General features: G+C 40.8%; 1 protein-coding gene across 1 annotated transcript in view; it reads left to right on the top strand.

The window, feature by feature from the left end:
• The window catches only part of pcp4b (Purkinje cell protein 4b), a 54678-nt gene extending 32505 nt beyond the window's left edge, over positions 1-22173 (top strand). The window contains exon 3 of the mRNA XM_029773344.1: positions 21815-22173. Coding sequence (XP_029629204.1) covers positions 21815-21957 — 143 coding nt within the window. The 3' untranslated portion in view covers positions 21958-22173. The remainder of the gene's footprint in view (positions 1-21814) is intronic.
• The last annotated feature ends 1211 nt before the right edge of the window (positions 22174-23384 follow it).

Here is a 23384-nt window from a genome sequence, read left to right as displayed (position 1 = left end):
CTTCAGAGCTCGTGCTACTAGGCGACCTAAACTGGGACATGCTTAACACCCCAGCCATTCTACAATCCAAGCTTGATGCCCTCAATCTCACACAAATTATTAATGAACCCACCAGGTACAACCCCAAAGCCGCAAACACTGGCACCCTCATAGATATCATCCTAACCAATGTGCCCTCTAATTACACCTCTGCTGTTTTCAACCAAGATCTCAGCGATCACTGCCTCATTGCCTGCACCCGTAATGGGTCAGCGGTCAAACGACCTCCACTCATCACTGTCAAACGCTCCCTGAAACATTTCAACGAGCAAGCCTTTCTAATCGACCTGGCCCTGGTATCCTGGAAGGATATTGACCTCAGTAGAGGATGCCTGGTTATTTTTTAAAAATGCCTTCCTCTCCATCTTAAATAAGCATGCCCCTTTCAAGAAATTTAGAACCAGGAACAGATATAGCCCTTGGTTCTCCCCAGACCTGACTGCCCTTAACCAACACAAAAATATCCTGTGGCGTTCTGCATTAGCATCGAACTGCCCCCGCGATATGCAACTTTTTAGGGAAGTTAGAAACCAATACACACAGGCAGTTAGAAACGCCAAGGCTAGCTTTTTCAAACAGAAATTTGCTTCGTGCAACTCCAACTCTAAAAAGTTCTGGGACATTGTAAAGTCCATGGAGAATAAGAACACCTCCTCCCAACTGCCCACTGCACTGAGGATAGGAAACTCTGTCACCACCGATAAGCCCACTATAATTGAGAATTTCAATAAGCATTTTTCTACGGCTGGCCATGCTTTCCACCTAACTACCCCTACTGCATTCAACAGCACTGCACCCCCCACAGCTACTCGCCCAAGCCTCCCCCATTTCTCCTTCTCCCAAATCCATTCAGCTGATGTTCTGAAAGAGCTGCAAAATCTGGACCCCTACAAATCAGCTGGGCTTGACAATCTGGACCCTTTCTTTCTAAAATTATCTGCCGAAATTATTGCAACCCCTATTACTAGCCTGTTCAACCTCTCTTTCGTGTCGTCTGAGATTCCCATAGATTGGAAAGCAGCTGCTGTCATCCCCCTCTTCAAAGGAGGTGACACTCTTGACCCAAATTGCTACAGACCTATATCCATCCTACCCTGCCTTTCTAAGGTCTTCGAAAGCCAAGTCAACAAACAGATTACCGACTATTTCGAATCCCACCGCACCCTCTCCGCTATGCAATCTGGTTTCAGAGCTGGTCATGGGTGCACCTCAGCCACGCTCAAGGTCCTAAACGACATCGTAACCGCCATCGATAAGAAACAATACTGTGCTGCCGTATTCATTGACCTGGCCAAAGCTTTTGACTCTGTTAATCACCACATCCTCATCGGCAGACTTAGTAGCCTTGGTTTCTCAAACGATTGCGTCGCCTGGTTCACCAACTACTTCTCTGACAGAGTTCAGTGTGTCAAATCGGAGGGCCTACTGTCTGGACCTCTGGCAGTCTCTATGGGGGTACCACAGGGTTCAATTCTTGGGCCAACTCTTTTCTCTGTATACATAAATGATGTCGCTCTTGCTGCTGGTGAATCTCTGATCCACCTCTACGCAGACGACACCATTCTGTATACTTCTGGCCCTTCTTTGGACACTGTGTTAACAACCCTCCAGACTAGCTTCAATGCCATTCAACTCTCCTTCCGTGGTCTCCAACTGCTCCTAAACACAAGTAAAACTAAATGCATGCTCTTCAACCGATCGCTGCCTGCACCTGCCCGCCCATCCAGCATAACTTCTCTGGACGGTTCTAACTTAGAATTTGTGGACAACTACAAATACCTAGGTGTCTGGTTAGACTGTAAACTCTCCTTCCAGACTCACATCAATCATCTCCAATCCAAAGTGAAATTTAGAATTGGCTTCCTATTTCGCAACAAAGCATCCTTCACTCATGCTGCCAAACATACCCTCGTAAAACTGACCATCCTACCAATCCTCGACTTCGGCGATGTCATTTACAAAATAGCCTCCAATACCCTACTCAACAAGCTGGATGCAGTCTATCACAGTGCCATCCGTTTTGTCACCAAAGCCCCATATACAACCCACCACTGTGACCTGTATGCTCTCGTTGGCTGGCCTTCACTTCATAATCGTCGCCAAACACATTGGCTCCAGGTCATCTACAAGACCCTGCTAGGTAAAGTCCCCCCTTATCTCCGCTCACTGGTCACCATAGCAGCACCCACCTGTAGCACGCGCTCCAGCAGGTATATCTCTCTGGTCACCCCTAAAGCCAACTCCTCCTTTGGTCGTCTCTCCTTCCAGTTCTCTGCTGCCAATGACTGGAACGAACTACAAACATCTCTGAAACTGGAAACACTTATCTCCCTCACTAGCTTTAAGCACCAGCTGTCAGAGCAGCTCACAGATCACTGCACCTGTACATAGCCCATCTATAATTTAGCCCAAACTACTACCTCTTCCCCTACTGTATTTATTTATTTTGCTCCTTTGCACCATATTATTTATATTTGAACTTTGAACTTTCTTCAAACTACAAATCTACCATTCCAGTGTTTTTCTTGCTATACTTTATTTACTTTGCCACCATGGCATTTTTTTGCCTTTACCTCCCTTATCTCACATCATTTGCTCACATTGTATATAGTCTTATTTTTCTACTGTATTATTGACTGTATGTTGTTTACTCCATGTGTAACTCTGTGTTGTTGTATGTTGTCGAACTGCTTTGCTTTATCTTGGCCAGGTCGCAATTGTAAATGAGAACTTGTTCTCAACTTGCCTACCTGGTTAAATAAAGGTGAAATAAAAAAAATATATATATATACACACACACACACACACACACACACACACACACAGCTCTGAAGTGACAACGATACTGAAGAGTCTGCTTAGGAGACAAATACTCTCAACTGTTTGAATAATAAAAATAGAGTTTAAGTTACCTGTGATGAATGCTGAAAACAAAAACTGTAATTTCTATATGCAGGAAATCCTATTTTAATAATGGGCATGGTAACAATTGACTACCAAAGTGCGAGTCATAATTCCCATGACACCTTCTAGCAAAATCTGAAAAGCGGTTCCTTCATTTATTCCATAGGATATTTTTAGATTAACTTAAAATAAGGTCTGTGTTTGGTTTAGGCTTACACCACCTTGCCAATTTTATAACTGTGTAGATATCCATAGGATATAACTCTGATCAATATAAGCGAAGATAAAACATTTTGTAGAGGGGATTTATGAAAATATGTTGACAAACGTTACCTAGTGAGATTTACACGGGTATCAAAACGCAGAGGCGGTTTAAGCACAAAACACAGACCTTATTTTAAGTAGATCAAGACATTCTCTATGGAATACATGAACGGTAAAATAACGAAGGAACCCCTTTCAAGTTCAGCCGCAAGTTATTACAGGAATTATGACGCGTCGACTATTTCTCTCTAAACCATATACCTTTGACTATTACGAGCCTGCTGCTGCCTACCACCGCTCAGTCAGACTGCTCTATCAAATATCAAATCATAGACTTAACTATAATATAATAAACCTTAGGTCATTAATATGGTCAAATCCGGAAACTATCATCTCGAAAACATTATTCTTTCAGTGACATACGGAACCGTTCCATATTTTATCTAACGGGTGGCATCCATAAGTCTAAATATTCCTGTTACATCGCACAACCTACAATGTTATTTCATAGTTCCGTAAAATTCTGGCAAATTAGTTCGCAACGAGCCAGATTCTGTATACCCTGATTCTGCGTGCAACGAACGCAAGCGAACTGACACAATTTCACCTGTTTAATATTGCCTGCTAACCTGGATTTCTTTTAGCTAAATATGCAGGTTTAAAAATATATACTTCTGTGTATTGATTTTAAGAAAGGCATTGATGTTTATGGTTAGGTACAGTCGTGCAACGATTGTGCTTTTTTCCGCAAATGCGCTTTTGTTAAATCATCCCCGTTTGGCGAAGTCTGCTGTCTTTGTTAGGAAGAAATAGTCTTCACAGTTCAACAAGCCAGGCGGGCCAAACTGCTGCATATACCCTGACTCTGTTTGCAAGAGAAGTGACACATTTTCCCTAGTTAAAATAAATTAATGTTAGCAGGCAATATTAACTAAATATGCAGGTTTAAAAATATACTTGTGTATTGATTTTAAGAAAGACATTGATGTTTATGGTTAGGTACACGTCGGAGCAAAGACAGTCCTTTTTCGCGAATGCGCACCACATCAATTATATGCAAAGCAGGACAGGCTGGATAAACTAGTAATATCATCAGCCATGTGTAGTTAACTAGTGTTTATGATTGATTGATTGTTTTTTTATAAGATAAGTTGAATGCTAGCTAGCAACTTACCTTGGCAACGTAAAGCAGATGGTTAGAGCGTTGGGCTAGTTAACGTAAGGTTGCATCCCCAAGCTGACAAGGTAAAAATCTGTCCTTCTGCCCCTGAACAAGGCAGTTAACCCACCGTTCCTAGTCCGTCTTTGAAAATAAGAATGTGTTCTTTAACTGACTTGCCTAGTTAAATAAAGGTTTTAAAAAATTATTTAAAAAAAATAAAATAAAAAAATCGGCAAATCGGTGGCCAGAAATACAGATTACCGATTGTTATGAAAACTTGAAATCGGCCCTAATTAATCGGCCATTCCGATTAATCGGTCGACCTCTACCTATAAGGAAATCAGTCAATTGAAATAAATGTATTAGGCAAAGGGGATACCTAGTCAGTTGTCCAACTGAATGTATTCAACTGAAATGTGTCTTCCGTATTTAACCCAACCCCTCTGAATCAGAGCCCTAATCTATGGATTTCATATGACTGGGTAGGGGTACAGCCATGTGTGGGCCTTGGAGGGTATAGGCCCACCCACATGGGAGCCATGCCCACCCACTGGGGAGCTAGGCCCAGCCAATCAGAATTCGTTTTTTTCCAAAAAAGGGCTTTATTACAGACAGAAATACTCATCAGTTTCATCAGTCTCAGACCAGCTGTCCGGGTGGCATGGTTATGCGTGGTCTGCAGTTGTGAGGCCGGTTGGACGTGAGGCCGGTTGGACGTACTGCCAAATTCTCTCGAACGACGTTGGAGGCGGCTTATGGTAGAGAAATGAACATTCAACTCTCTGGCAACAGCTCTGTTGGAAATTATTGCAGTCAACATGCCAATTGCATGCTCCCTCAAAACTTGAGACATCTGTGGCATTGTGTTGTGTGACAAATCAGCACATTTTAGTGGTATTTTATTGTCCCAGCACAAGGTGCACCTCTGTAATGATCATGCTATTTAATCAGCTTCTTTACATGCCACACCTGTCGGGTGGATGGATTATCTTGGCAAATGAGAAATGCTCAATAACAGGGATGTAATCAAATTTGTGCACAACATTTTAGATAAAGTGATCTTTTATTTCAGCTCATAAAACATGGGACCAACACTTTACATGTTGCGTTTATATTTTTCCGTATACAATGTTGTTGATCCATCCTCAGTTTTCTCCTATCACAGCCATTAAACTCTAACTGTTTTAAAGCCACCATTGGCCTCATGGTGAAATCCCTGAGCGGTTTCTATCCTCTCCAGCAACTGAGTTAGGAAGGACGCCTGTATCTTTGTAGTGACTTGGTGTATTGATACAGCATCCAAAGTGTAATTAATAACTTCCCCATGCTCAAAGGGATATTCAATATATATATATATATATATATATATATATATATATATATATATATATATATACACACACAGTGGGGGGAAAAAAGTATTTGATCCCCTGCTGATTTTGTACTTTTGCCCACTGACAGAGAAAGGATCAGTCTATAATTTTAATGGTAGGTTTATTTGAACAGTGAGAGACAGAATAACAACAAAAATATGTCAGAAATTGTATAAATTGATTTGCATTTTAATGAGGGAAATAAGTATTTGACCCCCTCTCAATCAGAAAGATTTCTGGCTCCCAGGTGTCTTTTATACAGGTAACGAGCTGAGATTAGGAGCACACTCTTAAAGGGAGTGCTCCTAACCGCAGCTTGTTACCTGTATAAAAGACACCTGTCCACAGAAGCAATCAATCAATCAGATTCCAAACTCACCACCATGGTCAAGACCAAAGAGCTCTCCAAGGATGTCAGGGACAAGATTGTAGACCTACGCAAGGCTGGAATGGGCAACAAGACCATCGCCAAGCAGCTTGGTGAGAAGGTGACGACATTTGGTGTGATTATTCGCAAATGGAAGAAACACAAAAGAACTGTCAATATCCCTCGGCATGGGGCTCCATGCAAGATCTCACCTCGTGGAGTTGCAATGATCATGAGAATGGTGAGGAATCAGCCCAGAACTACACGGGAGGATCTTGTCAATGATCTCAAGGCAGCTGGGACCATAGTCACCAAGAAAGCAATTGGTAACACACTACGCCGTGAAGGACTGAAATCCTGCAGCGCCCGCAAGGTCCCCCTGCTCAAGAATACATATACATGCCCGTCTGAAGTTTGCCAATGAACATCTGAATGACTCAGAGGACAACTGGTGAAAGTGTTGTGGTCAGATGAGACCAAAATGAAGCTCTTTGACATCAACTCAACTCGCCGTGTTTGGAGGAGGAGGAATGCTGCCTATGACACCAAGAACACCATCTCCACCATTAAACATGGAGGTGGAAACATTATGCTTTGGGGGTGTTTTTCTGCTAAGGGGACAGGACATCTTCACCGCATCAAAGGGACGATGGACGGGGCCATGTACCGTCAAATCTTGGGTGAGAACCTCCTTCCCTCAGCCAGGGCATTGAAAATGGGTCGTGGATGGGTATTCCAGCATGACAAGGACCCAAAACACACGGCCAAGGCAACAAAGGAGTGGCTCAAGAAGAAGCACATTAAGGTCCTGGAGTGGCCTAGCCAGTCTCCAGACCTTAATCCCATAGAAAATCTGTGGAGGGAGCTGAAGGTTCGAGTTGCCAAACGTCAGCCTCAACCTTAATGACTTGGAGAAGATCTGCAAAGAGGAGTGGGACAAAATCCCTCATGAGATGTGTGCAAACCTGGTGGCCAACTACAAGAAACGTCTGACCTCTGTGATTGCCAACAAGGGTTTTGCCACCAAGTACTAAGTCATGTTTTGCAGAGGGGTCAAATACTTATTTCCCTCATTAAAATGCAAATCATTTTATATCATTTTTTACATGCGTTTTTCTGGATTTTTTTGTTGTTATTCTGTCTCTCACTGTTCAAATAAACCTACCATTAAAATTATAGACTGATCATTTCTTTGTAAGTGGGCGAACGTACAAAATCAGCTGGGGTTCAAATACTTTTTCCCCCCACTATATATATATATATATATTCCTCATCTACCAATAGGTGCCCTTCTTTAATAGGCATTGGAAAACCTCCCTGGTCTTTGTGGTTGAATTTGTGTTTAAAATTCACTCTCGACTGAGGGACCTTACAGATAATTGTATGTGTGGGGTAGAGAGATGAGTCATTCAAAAATTTTAAATACTATTATTGCACACAGAGTGAGTCCATGTAACTTATTATGTTCAGTGCATTGGGAAAGTATTCAGACCCCTTGACTTTTTCCACATTTTGTTACATTACAGTCTTCTTCTAAAATGTATCAAATAGTTTTTTCCCCTTGTCAATCTACACACAATACCCCATTATGGCAAAGCAAAAACAGTTTTTTAGACATTTCTGCAAATGTATAAAAAAAAAATTATATCACATTTACATAAGTATTCCGACCCTTTACTCAGTACTTTGTTGAAGCACCTTTGACAGCGATTACAGACGCAGGTCTTGGGTGTGACACTACAAACTTGGAACAACTGTATTTGGAGAGTTTCTCCCATTCTTCTCTGTAGATCCTCTCAAGTTCTGTCAGGTTGGATGGGGGGGGCGTCACTGCACAGCTATTTTCAGGGCTCTCCAGCGATGTTCGATCGGGTTTAAGTCCGGGCTCTGGCTGGGCCACTCAAGAACATTCAGAGACTTGTCTTGTATGCTCAGGGTTGTTGTCCTGTTGGAAGGTGAACCTTCGCCCCATTCTGAGGTCCTGAGTGCTCTGGAGCAGGTTTTCATCAAGGATCTATCTGTACTTTGCTCAGTTCATCCTTCTCTTGATCCTGACTAGTCTCCCAGGTATCATTTCATATTTTTAAATGTAAGGTTGTCTAACTATACAAATACTTTTTGAGATCAACTGACACTAACCAAAGAGTTTATCAAATTGAACAACTCCTGTTTAATTTACGTATTGTAATGAATGACTGTAACCTGTACTGAACTTTTGAACATGTCTGTGGTTTACCCCCTCCAAGTGTAATGGCTACAGAGCACAGAGATGCTTTAGTTAATGTTAAATCCCCACAGCATGATGCTGCTAAACTCCATGCTTTGCTGTAGGGATGGTGCCAGGTTTCTTCCAGATGTGACGCTTGGCATTCAGGCCAAATAGTTCAATCTTGGTTTTATCAGACAAGAGAATCTTGTTTCTCATGGTCTGAGAGTCTTTAGGTGCATTTTGGCAAACTCCAAGTGGGCTGTCATGTGCCTTTTACTGAGGAGTGACTTCCGTCTGGCCACTCTACCATAACGGCCTGATTGGTAGAGTATTGTAGAGATGGTTGTCCTTCTGGAAGGTTCTCCCATCTCCACAGATGAACTCTGGAGCTCTTTCAGAGTGACCATTGTGTTCTTGGTCACCTCCCTGACCAAGGCCTTTCTCCCCCAATTGCTCAGTTTTGCCGGGCGGCCAGCTCAAGGAAGAGCCTTGGTGATTTCAAACTTCTTCCATTTAAGAATGATGGAGACCACTGAGTTCTTGGGGACCTTCAATGCTGCAGAATTGTTTTGGTACCTTTCCCCAGATCTGTGCGTCAACACAATGTTGTCTCGGAGCTCTATGGACAATCCTTCGACCTCATGGCTTGGTTTTTGCTGTGACATGCACTGTCAACTGTTGGACCTGATATAGACAGTTGTTTGCCTTTCAAAATGATGTCCAATCAATTGAAGTGACCACAGGTGGACTTCAATCAGGTTGTAGAAACATCTCAAGGATGATCAATGGAAACAGGATGCACCTGAGCTCAATTTCGAGTCACATTGCAAAGTGTCTGAATACTGATATAAATAAGTATACAGTTCTTTTAAATAAATAAATACTTGCACAAATTTCTAAAAACCTCTTTTCACTTTGTCATTATGGGGTATTGTGTGTAGATTGATGAGGATTTTTTTGTAATTTAATCCATTTTAGAATAAGGCTGTAACGTAACAAAATGTGGAAAAAGTCATGGGGTCTGAATACTTTCCGAATGCACTGTAACTTGTTAAGCACATTTTTTTTCTCCTGAACTTATTTAGGCTTGCCATAACAAAGGGGTTGACTAAAGACATTTCAGCTTTACATTTTATATTAATTTGGAAAAATTTGGAAAAACATAATTCCACTTTGACATTGCGGGGTATTGTGTGTAGGCCAGTGACACAATTGAGGCTGTAACACAACAAAATGTTGAAAAGGTCAAGGGGTGTGAATACTTTCTGAAGGCACTGTACACTGTGTATTTCAACAACTCAATATTCCTAATCTATATTTAACAAAACACAGGATTTCTGCGACACTATTCAACTTTAACCTCCCTGGGCAAGGTGGGACGCGTGGCGCGAAATACAAATACCTCCTAAATGCTATAACTTCAATTTTTCAAACATATGACTATTTTACACCATTTTAAAGACAAGGCTCTCGTTAATCTAACCACATTGTCCGATTTCAAAAAGGCTTTACAGCGAAAGCAAAAAATTAGATTACGTCAGGAGAGTACCCTGCCAAAAAATAATCACACAGCCATTTTCAAAGCAAGCATATATGTCACAAAAACCAAAACCACAGCTAAATGCAGCACTAACCTTTGATGATCTTCATCAGATGACACTCCTAGGACATTATGTTATACAATACATGCATGTTTTGTTCAATCAAGTTCATATTTATATCAAAAACCAGCTTTTTACATTAGCATGTGATGTTCAGAACTAGCATACCCACAGCAAACTTCCAGTGAATTTACTAAATTACTCACGATAAACATTCACAAAATACATAACAATTATTTTAAGAATTATAGATACAGAACTCCTTTATGCAATCGCGGTGTCAGATTTTAAAATAGCTTTTCGGCGAAAGCACATTTTGAAATATTCTGAGTATATAACCCGGCCATCACGGCTAGCTAATTTGACACCCACCAAGTTTGGACCTCACCAAACTCAGATTTACTATAAGAAAAATTGGATTACCATTGCTGTTCTTCGTCAGAATGCACTCCCAGGACTTCTACTTCAACAACAAATGTTGTTTTGGTTCCAAATAATCCATAGTTATATTCAAATGGCTCCGTTTTGTTTGTGCGTTCAGGTCAGTATCCGAAGGGTGACGCGCGAGCGCATTTCGTGACAAAAAAATTCAAAATATTCCATTACCGTACTTCGAAGCATGTCAAACGCTGTTTAAAATCAATTTTTATGCGATTTTTCTCGTAAAATAGCGATAATATTCCAACCGGGCGACGTTGTATTCATTCAAAGAGAGAAATAAAAACATGGAGAATTCACATGAACGCACATCTCCAGTGTCACTGTTCTCAGCCTGACCACTCACAAAATGTCCTGCGGTTTTTCGCCCAGAGACTGGAGAGACGTCATTCCATTTTCTGGCGCCTTCTGAGAGCCAATGGAAGCCTTAGAAAATGTCACGTTACAGCAGAGATATTGTATTTTCGATAGAGATGCCACAGAAGGAGAACAAATTGTCAGACAGGGCACTTCCTGTATGGAATCTTCTCAGGTTATGGCCTGCCATATGAGTTCTGTTATACTCACAGACACCATTCAAACAGTTTTAGAAACTTTAGAGTGTTTTCTATCCAAATCTACTAATTATATGCATATTCTAGTTTCTGGGCAAGAGTAGTAACCAGTTTAAATCGGGTACGTTTTTTATCCGGCCGTGCAAATACTGCCCCCTAGCCCCAACAGGTTAATATCCTGACTCCATTTGATAAAAGAAGAAACCTTTAGACAATGGATAACCCTTAGAGTTATTTTAATCCCAAAGCTCTGAGGACTGTCTGTTTGAACCAGAGATATATAAATGTTTTGTCTGTTTCAGTCCAATCCTGGGGGAAATAACAGCTTTAGCAGGGTAAACTAATTTCTCCCGCTGCCCGTCGTCCAAGGGATTTGATGGGAACCCTGAAACGTGCCTTTCTGAATTCTCATAGTTTTATATGCTCCCTGTCACATGTGGAGGACATGTCTAGCTGACAAGACATTAGATCCTGATTCAGGATGATATCATAGGGAATAAGCTGTCCCTATTTCATCAGATAAGCATGGGATGTGCTTAATTCAGATGGCTTAACAGATGACCACAGATATTATTAGTGTTCGCTAAGTTCACTGGTGAAGTAAGTACAGAAACTTGGAAAATGGAAGTGAAAATGAGTGGTCTTCAAACTGAAGCCAAATATGTTGATATGTGTTGATACTGGAATGATGACTAATCTATCAGTAGAATGCAGATCTATTACTTGATTTAACCTTTATTTATACAAGGAAGTCCCATTGAGAACAATGTCTCTTTTGCAAGGTAGCCCTGCTTTACAAAGGTGCAGCAAGAAATACAACGTCCATAATGAGGAATTAGTGACACAATTATAACAAGCAAAGGTGAGAGCATGAAAAATACAAAAATACACTTACAGGTCATGATTGGTGAAGTGACAGTGTAGAGATCAACAGTGGGAGTTGAAAAGACATAAGACCTCTCATAAGAGGTGACATGAACTTATCAATTCAACCTTTTTCTGTGGTCCAACGATGTATGGTGGAATGTAAAGAGAAACCCTGCTATAAAATGCTGTCTTACATTATTCAACACTAGCAATTACTGAAATCCAATTCACCTCCAGCTCTTGATTGAGAAGAAAAAGCGACTTGGTACAGTATACAGGCAAACAATGTTATTGTGCTTTACGATTCAGGCCTGCTGTCTTTGTTCACTTAATTAAAGAAAGCAATGGAAAACACACACACACACACACACACACACACACACACACACACACACACACGGACACAACAACACACATGGACACAACAACACAAAAGACTGAAATGCCTTTGTTGTCTGACCTTGACAATTCAAAATGCTTCCCCAGCATCCTGGATCCCCACTCAATACATAGGCAAAGCTCTTAGGCTGCAGAGGAGATAGTCCAACGGTGCTATTGACTCTGTCCCCCACTCGACATACCTGGACAATAGAGGAAGGCCTTTCAGAAACCAAGGACACCAACAGAGCGAGAGATATGTATTCATATTAACTGGTACACCCTATTCATTCTGTACTCTGCATTTCTGAAGAACATCATTGTCGAAGCCAAGGCTCTTTGCATGATAACCGTCTCTACGGAGAGATGGAATGGAATTGCTCATTCACATAACCACAATATTAATATATCTACCTAAAACATTTACAGTTAATCGGTAATATGAGTTTGGACAGAGTGGTTGATTGAATCCCAGCTGTCATACACTGAGACCATATGTTCCCTGGCTGTATGAAGTCCTACTCCCCACATAGACTGTCCCTCTCATAGAAACAGCTGATGAGAGGTGAGAGATGGCATGGTTGAGAGATGGCATGGTTAGATCATGTATAAAAGACATATCATGTACAAATTACATAGTTCACAGAGTTTATAGTTCACATATTTTATAACAGTTCATAAAAATGTGCGAGGTATCCCCAAATGGAGAACTATGCAGATACATTTCTATTCAAATGAGCCACAGCATAATCCAACTCCCTCACCTTTGAGATCAAAGTCATCATGTACTATAATTAGCTATGGACTAGCTTTCATTGTGAGGCCTGATGACCCATTTTATTATGCTCTCATAATTAGCACTACTGCACTCAATTATACCCAGAATAAATTCACCTTGTTCTGTTAAATATCACCAATATTTATGGAAAGTCCAAATGTATATCTGAATAAACCCATTATTACACACATCAGGATCAAATACAAAACAATAAAAGCCACAAATAATGGTTGTTTAAAAACAAAAAGAGTAATAAACGTACATATTGAACATAGGGGGTTGTTGGCACCATAATTGGGGAGGACGGGCTCATGGTAATGGCTGAAGCAGTATCAGTGGTATGGTATCAAATATATCGAACACATGGTTTCCATGTGTTTGATGGCATTCCATTAGCTCTGTTCCAGTCACTATTATGAGCTGTCCTCCCCTCAGCAGCCTCCATTGATATTAAAGTTCACTTTACCTGTCACTAGGACATGTCTATGTATCTATACATACATACTAAAACACAAAAGGCAAGCGATCAATAAGTCCCCAACCTATTGATTTTGGGGAGACACAGAGGTGTAGCTAGCGTTAGTTGTATTTACCTGACCTTCACACACACAGCCACGTAAAGCCCCATGTGGGACTCGCACACAAACACACACACACACACTTCCTCTGATTAAAGAGGAGTGAGAGAAGGCCCCCTGGTTCACTTTGATGAGGCTGTCTTTTCCTTTCCAAGGGATGGTCCTATGGGAATGAGAATAGGAAGTCCACAGACACACCTGTCAATTTGTTATTATATTATATTAGGAGCGAGGCTTTTGTGATGGTAACATGTGTAGGTAATAATAAAATGTGCATTTTATTGCCTGTGCATTGAGCACATATCGTTCAGGTAATGGAACCTGGGTTCATTGCCTGAGGTCTACAATCGTGTTTTTGTCCTTCCTCTTTTATGAAGAACCTTTTCAGATTCTATGACTTTGGAAAATACTATTTGTTATATGGCAAAAAATCCATCCAGCTCCATTTTGTCAGAGTACAGTATGTTGAAGTCGGCCAAGGAGCCCATGCGTTGAGACGGTGAAACAATTCACTGTGGCATGATGTCATAGTCTTTGATAACAGTTGTTACCACCATCCAGCTGCGATAAACATATACTGTAAAAAAACATCCTGCAGTAAAAGTATTCTAAAGACTATTCAGAGTGTCACCCTGACACCAGGCATTACATTCACATAAGAGCAAGGACATGGCTGTTGAAAGTGGTGCCACGAGTAATAACTTAGATCATTTGTCCTGTATGGTGAAAAGATGACTCCTAAAGTTACCCCAAGGAACATGATCCATCATTGTCATTCGGGCCAGAAATATTTATTTTTCAGCTTGATGAAGAATCCCCCAAAAACGACCATGCAAGAACCATAACTCTTTATTAAAACATTTTGAATGTAGACATTTCTAGTTTAGATAATGAGATTGTAATAAGATATCAAACTTAGCCCATCAGCCTTGAGTCCTGAAAGTAAAAAGGAAGGTGTTGTGGTTGGAAACACCTGTCTGTCCTTCACAGCACAAAGCTTATCAATATATCTCGTTGTTGAAACCAGGGAGGGCGCAGTTCAATAGCTAATGCTGGGAGATGAATACAGCACACATTAGAGCTTAGGAAAAATCAATACCAGTTAATGCAGGGGTTGAAGCCAGTGACGATGATAGGCCTCAGTGTTTTTGGTCCAGCCCCAAACCTTTTGATGATTTATTTTATAAATGTTTTTATTTCAGGCTGTATGTGTGACATGAGTTTCCATAACCCCACATCACTTGCACTATGCAGTATTTTTGTATTTATTTTTTATTGACAAATTTTGATGAAAAAATAAACAAAATATACTGCGCTAGGCAATAGCAGGCACTGCAAGAAGCACCTGAGTGATTCGCCGGTGCCTGCTGTGATTGGTCGAGATTTCACAACGCAGTGGACCGCTCATGTCCCTTGACCCCTCCCCCTCCCCCACCCCTACAGTGCCGGTTAGATGTCAAGTCATCATAGAGTTTCTAAACCCAGAGTTGCAACATTGCGAGACTTCCGGGAACGCTTGAAAAACAGACCAAGCAGACCACTCGGGGGTTTGGGGTTTGAGAAGTCAATGATGGAAGTGCTTCCTTAGTAGTTAATTTTCTCAAAATCTAAATGCACAACCTAGATTCGAGCCAATGACTTAAGTAGTTGAAAATTGTATTACTCCAACCTCGTAAAAGTGACAGGTTTTAATTTATGTCAAAAACAACTTCATATCGAAGTGCCTTTGATTTGACAGCCTGCACATGCTCAGTTCTGCTTGAGCCGAACGTTAGACTTCATGACGTGTTTCTGCGCATAATCTTGACATCGCCTACAAGTGTGATCTTGGATTTCTATTGGAGAAGCAGTTTCTGTCTATCTTCCTACTGTACTGTCTTTGAAGTCATCACTCAGCAAAACGCCTGTCACGCATTCAGAGCCTGCAGTATTTCACAGAGCAAATATGGATATTCAGAACTTCTTCTGAAAGAGAAGCAAAAAAAAGTGAGCAGATTGAACACAAGCAGGCAGCAGTGAATGAGGTGGAGAGGGCAGAACAGCCAGAAAGTCAAAGTGCAGCAGCAGCACGAGTTAGTCTCAAGTTTGTGCATGGTTGATGGTAGCTAACTAGCTAGCTATCTAGTGTCCCTCAGCATAAGGGTTGGCTAATGCTAATAATCTAGTGTTAGCGCTCAGATCCATAAGCTATTGGTTGTCCACCAGAGTTATTTAACTGTATATTTAGTGAATGGGCAAGCTAAGGATGTTGATATAAGTCATGTTATTAGGAAAAGTGTATATTTCCAGCTTGGCTGGCTAGCTACCACAGTAGCTACCAGTAGCTGGCTAGCTAGCTGAGACCGAAGAGATGAGAGAATGTTTTTCTGACTTAAGCACACATCTTCTGACAGTGACACAGTGCACCCCTGTGGACTGAAGCTGAACTTTAGTACAACTAGATATTTAACCCTGTTTAAAATTGGCTATGTTGAGGTGGTAGAAGTGACGAAATGAAATGAATCATAGAGGTCTTATAACCTATTCCATTCTACAGGTAAACATGATTGGCTTATGTCTGTTATTTCCATATAGGTTATGTAACTTTGTAAAAATAACTGCCCATTATTAAATCTGTGAATTTATTTAATTGACCTTTTGTTTTTATTACTCTTTTTATTCACTTAGCTACTTACTTTTTCTGTTGTTGTTGCATTGTCAAGAGGTGAACCTGCAAGTAAGCATTTCATAGCACTGTGCACTCCTCTTGAACTTAGAAGGAAACGGGGAGGGCAGACAGAAAGAGAGTGGAATAGATGGCCAGCTTTGTGGTTAGATTGTAGGTGAACCAAACATGGGTAATACATAGGCCCTTAAAGGGCAACTCCGTCACTTTGAACATTTGGGTTGTTATTATGAAGTATTTAGTGATATAACTTATTTTCTGATCATATTGGAACTCCCTGCTATATGTTGCTCTGGTTGTCTTTGTCTAATACATCTGTAAATATTTTAAATAGACACTCAAAAACCTATAGATTTATATTTATAGTTTTTCAAGGCTCAAACTGCCATGATTCCGTTCGCCAAAACCACTCCCACAATCACTGTTGAATTTACAGCTCCGGCAGTTATTGCACCTTTTCCAAATAGCCATTTTTTTTATTTATTAGTTCCAATAGGCCTACAGTGTTTTTGGATGGTTGCTTGGACAGTTGCTAAGGCTGTGTTTGGCTGTTATTTTTTGCTAATGTTAGCACCAAAGATAGAGCAGGCTTCAATCATGAGAGACGAGGATTCCTTAGTGATTTGCATGTAAATTTCATAATAAATGTTGTATTCTAATATACTAGTAGATAAAAAAACATGAGCTGACACACACCCAGAATAATAGTTTGTGTGGAGGTGCTGACTAATGGCGAATAAACTAAAAACTATCAAATAAAGAAAGTCGCACACTCCATGTGTAATCAGGTCTGAGGAAGGCACAGTGATGCTGAAACGTTGGTAAATACCCATTAAATTGCTGGGAGATTACACATGGAGTGTGCGACTTTCTTTATTTTGATAGTTTATGGTATTCTAATATACTAACAGCATAATAACAGTTTAAAGTGGTGGAATTGTCCTTTACGTTATGTGTCCTCAAATGTTATGTAATCTAAAAGTCTCACATCTTTCATGTTTGGAGTTCTGCCACTCTGTTATACACACTTGAATTTTTCATTACAGTTGAGTTGCCCTGGTCGTATCAATATACAGTAACTTTAAAACGAACTAATTACATGTTGCACCTCGACCTTGCTACCTTACAGATGAAAACAGCAGGCCAGTGGAGCACTTAGAACAGCAGCAGCCAGTGGCAACTGGTAGGGAAGAAGATGATTTAGGTGACCCACACCCTCTTCCATGGCTGTTATCTATAAATGCATTTAGAGACTGTTTTTAATTTACAATGATTGCTACATTTACCTCACTTAGCCAAACAGTGTGTAAAGTTAGTTAGCTAGCTAGCAACTCAGATGAGTTAGCCTACAAAGTATGTTTTTTACATGAATAGGTTCTCCCGCTGCCTACATTTTTTGGGTCCTTTCAAAAACAAAATAATGGGCAATCTTCACAATATTTTCGGTGGAAGCAAAGTGCAGCCAATAGCCATGTGTGCGAACGGAGACCAGCAAAAAGTTTGTCACCAGAGCGGTTTAGATCGTGTTGTGACGTTTGACTTCAGCCGGGGGCCGATTTTTGTCAGATTGGATGGTTGGGGGACCGGAACATAATTATAATCGTTTGTACACTGCAAATTGAACACAACTAAGCCCAAAAAGAGATTGCATATGGAAATAACTTCATACCTTGATTACATTGACAAATGATGTCTCTTTTATATGTCTCTTTTATATGTTTATATGTCTCTTTTATATGTTTATATGTCTCTTTTATATGTCTCTTTTATTCATGGGAATCCTTGGGAACAGATTTCCTAAATGTATTATTATTTTTGGCTGAATTCATACTAAAAACTTTGGGAGGCCCCAAAAAAATCACTCTGTTGCCGATCCCTGCACTAGAGGAACGTTTCCTGGAGCTAAAAAAGCTGAACGGTTTTGATGCAGAGTCTGAAGCAATAGAGCAAATGCTGGTGTCAAATGGCCTTGAGAATGGCCTTGAGAATCTGCAGTGTGTGGCTCAGACCTATGATGGTGCGTCTGTCATGAGCAGGGCAGTTGTTGGTGTACAGGCCCATTTCCATGCCATTCACCCAGAAGTGATATACCGTATATCCACTGTTATGCGCATGAGCTTAAGAGTGTGCTCCTAATCTCAGCTCGTTACCTGTATAAAAGACACCTGGGAGCCAGAAATCTTTCTGATTGAGAGGGGGTCAAATACTTATTTCCTTCATTAAATTGCAAATCAATTTATAACATTTTTGACATGCGTGTTTCAGGATTTTTTTGTTGTCATTCTGTCTCTCACTGTTCAAATAAACCTATCATTAAAATTATAGACTGATCATTTCTTTGTCAGTGGGCAAATGTACAAAATCAGCAGGGGATCAAATACTTTTTTCCCCTCACTGTATATTTTTCTACTCATTTTATAATAATACAATACATTCAGGTTACTTGCACCTTCCCATCTGCCACAGCAGACACTGCTTGTACTCAATTACAGTAGCTTCTGTGGGTCTCTACTCAGGAAAAAGAGTACACACTCTCTAATGTGTCATAGAAGTTGCCAGCTTCTGGGACTGCCTTGCAGGTGTAGCATAACACCAGGTTAAAGGGAGTGCTCCTAAACTTAGCTTGGTACCTGTATAAAAGACACCTGTCCACAGAAGCAATCAATCAATCAGATTCCAAACTTTCCACCATGGCCAAGACCAAAGAGCTCTCCAAGGATGTCAGGGACAAGATTGTAGACCTACACAAGGCTGGAATGGGCAACAAGACCATCGCCAAGCAGCTTGGTGAGAAGGTGATAACAGTTGGTGCGATTATTCGCAAATGGAAGAAACACAAAAGAACTGTCAATCTCCCTCGGCCTGGGGCTCCATGCAAGATCTCACCTCGTGGAATTGCAATGATCATGAGAATGGTGAGGAATCAGCCCAGAACTACACGGGAGGATCTTGTCAATGATCTCAAGGCAGCTGGGACAATAGTCACCAAGAAAACAATTGGTAACAGACTACGCCGCGAAGGACTGAAATCCTGCAGCGCCCGCAAGGTCCCCCTGCTCAAGAAAGCACATATACATGCCCGTCTGAAGTTTGCCAATGAACATCTGAATGATTCAGAGGACAACTGGGTGAAAGTGTTGTGGTCAGATGAGACCAAAATGAAGCTCTTTGGCATCAACTCAACTCGCCGTGTTTGGAGGAGGAGGAATGCTGCCTATGACCCCAAGAACACCATCCCCACCGTCAAACATGGAGGTGGAAACATTATGCTTTGGGGGTGTTTTTCTGCTAAGGGGACAGGACAACTTCACCACATCAAAGGGACGATGGACGGGGCCATGTTCTGTCAAATCTTGGGTGAGAACCTCCTTCCCTCAGCCAGGGCATTGAAAATGGGTCGTGGATGGGTATTCCAGCATGACAATGACCCAAAACACACTGCCAAGGCAACAAAGGAGTGGCTCAAGAAGAAGCACATTAAGGTCCTGGAGTGGCCTAGCCAGTCTCCAGACCTTAATCCCATAGAAAATCTGTGGAGGGAGCTGAAGGTTCGAGTTGCCAAACGTCAGACTCAACCTTAATGACTTGGAGAAGATCAGCAAAGAGGAGTGGGACAAAATCCCTCCTGAGATGTGTGCAAACCTGGTGGCCAACTACAAGAAATGTCTGACCTCTGTGATTGCCATCAAGGGTTTTGCCACCAAGTACTAAGTCATGTTTTGCAGAGGGGTCAAATACCTATTTCCCTCATTAAAATGCAAATAATTGTATAACATTTTTGACATGCGTTTTTCTGGATTTTTTTGTTGTTATTCTGTTATTCTCTCACTGTTCAAATAAACCTACCATTGAAATGATAGACTGATCATTTCTTTGTCAGTGGGCAAACGTACAAAATCAGCTGGGGATCAAATACTTTTTTCCCTCACTGTATATGGGAACATATGAACAGAAATTATGATAACTGAATATATGATTTGATATTAGTCTGAATATTATACCTATACCTGTGTAATGGCCATTGAAAAAAATTACTAACTAAATAAAAAGTTGTTCACTAAAGAAAATCTTAATCAATCCATATTGTAGTGCCCACTAAACACTGGTCTCAACGTCAACAGTGAAGAGGCGACTCCAGGATGCTGGCCTTCTAGGCGGAGTTGCAAAGAAAAAGACATATCTCAGACTGGCCAATAAAAATAAAAGATTAAGATGGGCAAAGGAGCACAGACACTGGACAGAGGAACTCAGCCTAGAAGGCCCGCATCCCGGAGTCACCTCTTCACTGTTGATGTTGAGCCTGGTGTTTTGCGGGTACTATTTAATGAAGATACCAGTTGAGGACTTGTGAGGCGTCTGTTTCTCAAACCAGACACTCTAATGTACTTGTCCTCTTGCTCAGTTGTGCACCGGGGCCTCCCGCTCCTCTTTCTATTCTGGTTAGAGCCAATTTGCGCTGTTTTGTGAAGGGAGTAGTACACAGCGTTGTACGAGATCTTCAGTTTCTTGGCAATTTCTCGCATGGAACAGCCATAATTTCTCAGAACAAGAATAGACTGACGAGTTTCAGAAGAAAGTTATTTGTTTCTGATTATTTTGAGCCTGTAATCGAACCCACAAATGCTGATGCTCCAGATACTCAACTGGTCTAAAGAAGGCCAGTTTTATTCTTTCTTTAATCAGAACTACAGTTTTCAGCTGTGCTAACATAATTGCAAAAGGGTTTTCTAATGATCAATCAGCCTTTTAAAATGATAAACCTGGATTAGCTAACACAACGTGCGATTGGAACACAGGAGTGATGGTTGCTGATAATGGGCCTCTGTACGCCTATGGAGATATTCCTTTTAAAATCAGCTGTTTCCAGCTACAATAGTCATTTACAACATTAACAATGTCTACTCTGTATTTCTGATCAATTTGATGTTATTTTAATGGGCAAATAAATGTGCTTTTCTTTTAAAAACAAGGCCATTTCTAAGTGACCTCAAACTTTTGAATTGTTATGTATATTTAAACATTTTAACTTTTAATTCATAAACTGCTCAATACTTTGGCACAGAAAGTTACTACTTATCCATTTTAATATTTCCTGTTGTGAGATGATTGGCTCACACCACCGGTTAGGAGTGTGAGCTGAGTCTGTCTATAGAGAGAACTGGGGGTTAATGTGTTCCTTGTCCTCAGCCATGGAAAACCACTGTCTTTTCATCCCCTGGAATTGCATGGCCATCCCTTCCATAATGAAGGCCTGAGAGCTACAGGGGAAATTATAATCTTCTGGACCATGTCGTTTTTAATGAATACAATTGTGGTACCCTTTCTTTTGGTATGCATTATTGTGCTTTAGATCAGAGTTTCCCAAACTCGGTCTTGGGGCCCCCCCTGGGTGCACGTTTATTTTTTTGCCCTAGCACTAAACAGCTGATTCAAATGAAAATGAAAAGCTTGATGAGTAGATTTGTTTCATCAGCTGTGTAGTACTAGGGCAAAAAAACTAAACATAGGATTCTACTGTACGTGTGTATCTTGTATAATGTATTCAGAGGGTCTCCCAGTTGCAGGAACCCAGAGTACTAGTGGAGCACCACTCTGTGGAGCCTAGTAAGTCACAAGCCTCATTTCCTCTTCTTCCAGATGCATCCAAGAAGTCCCAGGAAGTCCCAGCAGAGGACTTTGACATCGACATGGACGCCCCGGAGACTGAGAAGGCGGCCGTCGCCATCCAATCACAGTTCCGGAAGTTTCAGACTAAGAAGAAGACTGACGACAAGTCATAGTGACTGCAGGGTTTCCCTGTAGCTGTGGAGACCTGGCAGGGGCGGCTTGGCGTGGTGGCATTTGCATGTATACATATTCATACCATACGAACTCAAGGGGTGGGGTCGGGGGGGAAAAAGGAAGGCAGAAGCCTGTCGATCAGTGACATGTCTGTGAAACTGCATATGTAACCTATAATTTGATTGCTGTACCAATAAATGGCAAAGTTCTGAAGATCGGTTTTCTGTCCCGCCATTTTGTCCATCCATGGTGTGTAGCTTGTGTAATGTGTTAGGGAATGTATTGATGTATTTATTCTGCTTTTTACCTCCACCATCCCTTCTGTATTTATCAGGGTTTCTCCATCTAGAATAGAAGATGATTTCATCACATTATAATATAAATGCATTTTTCTTATCTGCATGGCACCCTCATGCTATGATCTACTGTGTAACAATGTACATTGAATTTAAATAAACATTCTGTGTGGACAAGTGCATATGTCAAAATATTAGAAAGCGGGTAAATTACCTGCAGGTATGTATCAAGCATGGCATGTTTTTATTGTAAGCCACTAGACTATCTTTGATGGATGGCATTAGCATACCCTGTTTTTATTGTAAGCCACTAGACTATCTTTGATGGATGGCATTAGCATACCCTGCTCTGCAGGGTAGCATGGGGACTCAGTCGTATCCCTCTGGAACTCAAAAAAATAGAATATGCCTTCCCTCCCCTCTACAGTGTTACCATCCCAATGACTAATAATCCTAATTGATTCATTCTCCTTATTCGATTCCGTCCTCCTCCTTCTTACTCATGGTTGTTAGAGCTCTCCTTACTTGCAAACAAATTGCTTAATCCGTAACTAACTGGGATTTCTTCCCTGAACACTGATGAATATTTGATTGGCTATTGAATGTTTTAGAAGGGTCATCGCTACGCTGCCTTCCAAATCCCAATAATTTAGCCAGTTGGAAACAGTGAGTCAGGTCCAGAATTATTGGATCCCTTGATAAAGATGAGCAAAAAAGACTATAAAATAAATAATACAAATACTGAGATACAGTGGCTTGCAAAAGTATTCTTCTCCCTTGGTGTTTTTCCTATTTTGTTGCATTACAACCTGTAATTTAAATTAGATTTTTTTGGGGGATTTCATGTAATGGACATACACAAAATAGTCCAAATTGGTGAAGTGAAATGAAAAAAAACTTGTTTCAATTTTATTTTTGATATAAATAAATACGGAAAATTGATGCGCACCTATGTATTCACCCCCTTTTCTATGAAGCCCCTAAATAAGATCTGGTGCAACCAATTACCTTCAGAACTCACATAATTCATTAAAAATAAGTCCACCTGTGTGCAATCAAAGTGTCACAAGATTTGTCACATGATCTCACCTGTTCTGAAAGGCCCCAGAGTCTGCATAACCACCAGGCAA

The sequence above is a fragment of the Salmo trutta genome, chromosome 13 (genome assembly GCF_901001165.1).
Source record: "Salmo trutta chromosome 13, fSalTru1.1, whole genome shotgun sequence".
Lineage (NCBI taxonomy): Eukaryota > Metazoa > Chordata > Actinopteri > Salmoniformes > Salmonidae > Salmo > Salmo trutta.
Note: the sequence above shows the minus strand (reverse complement) of the source record. Positions and strands in the feature narration are given on the sequence as shown.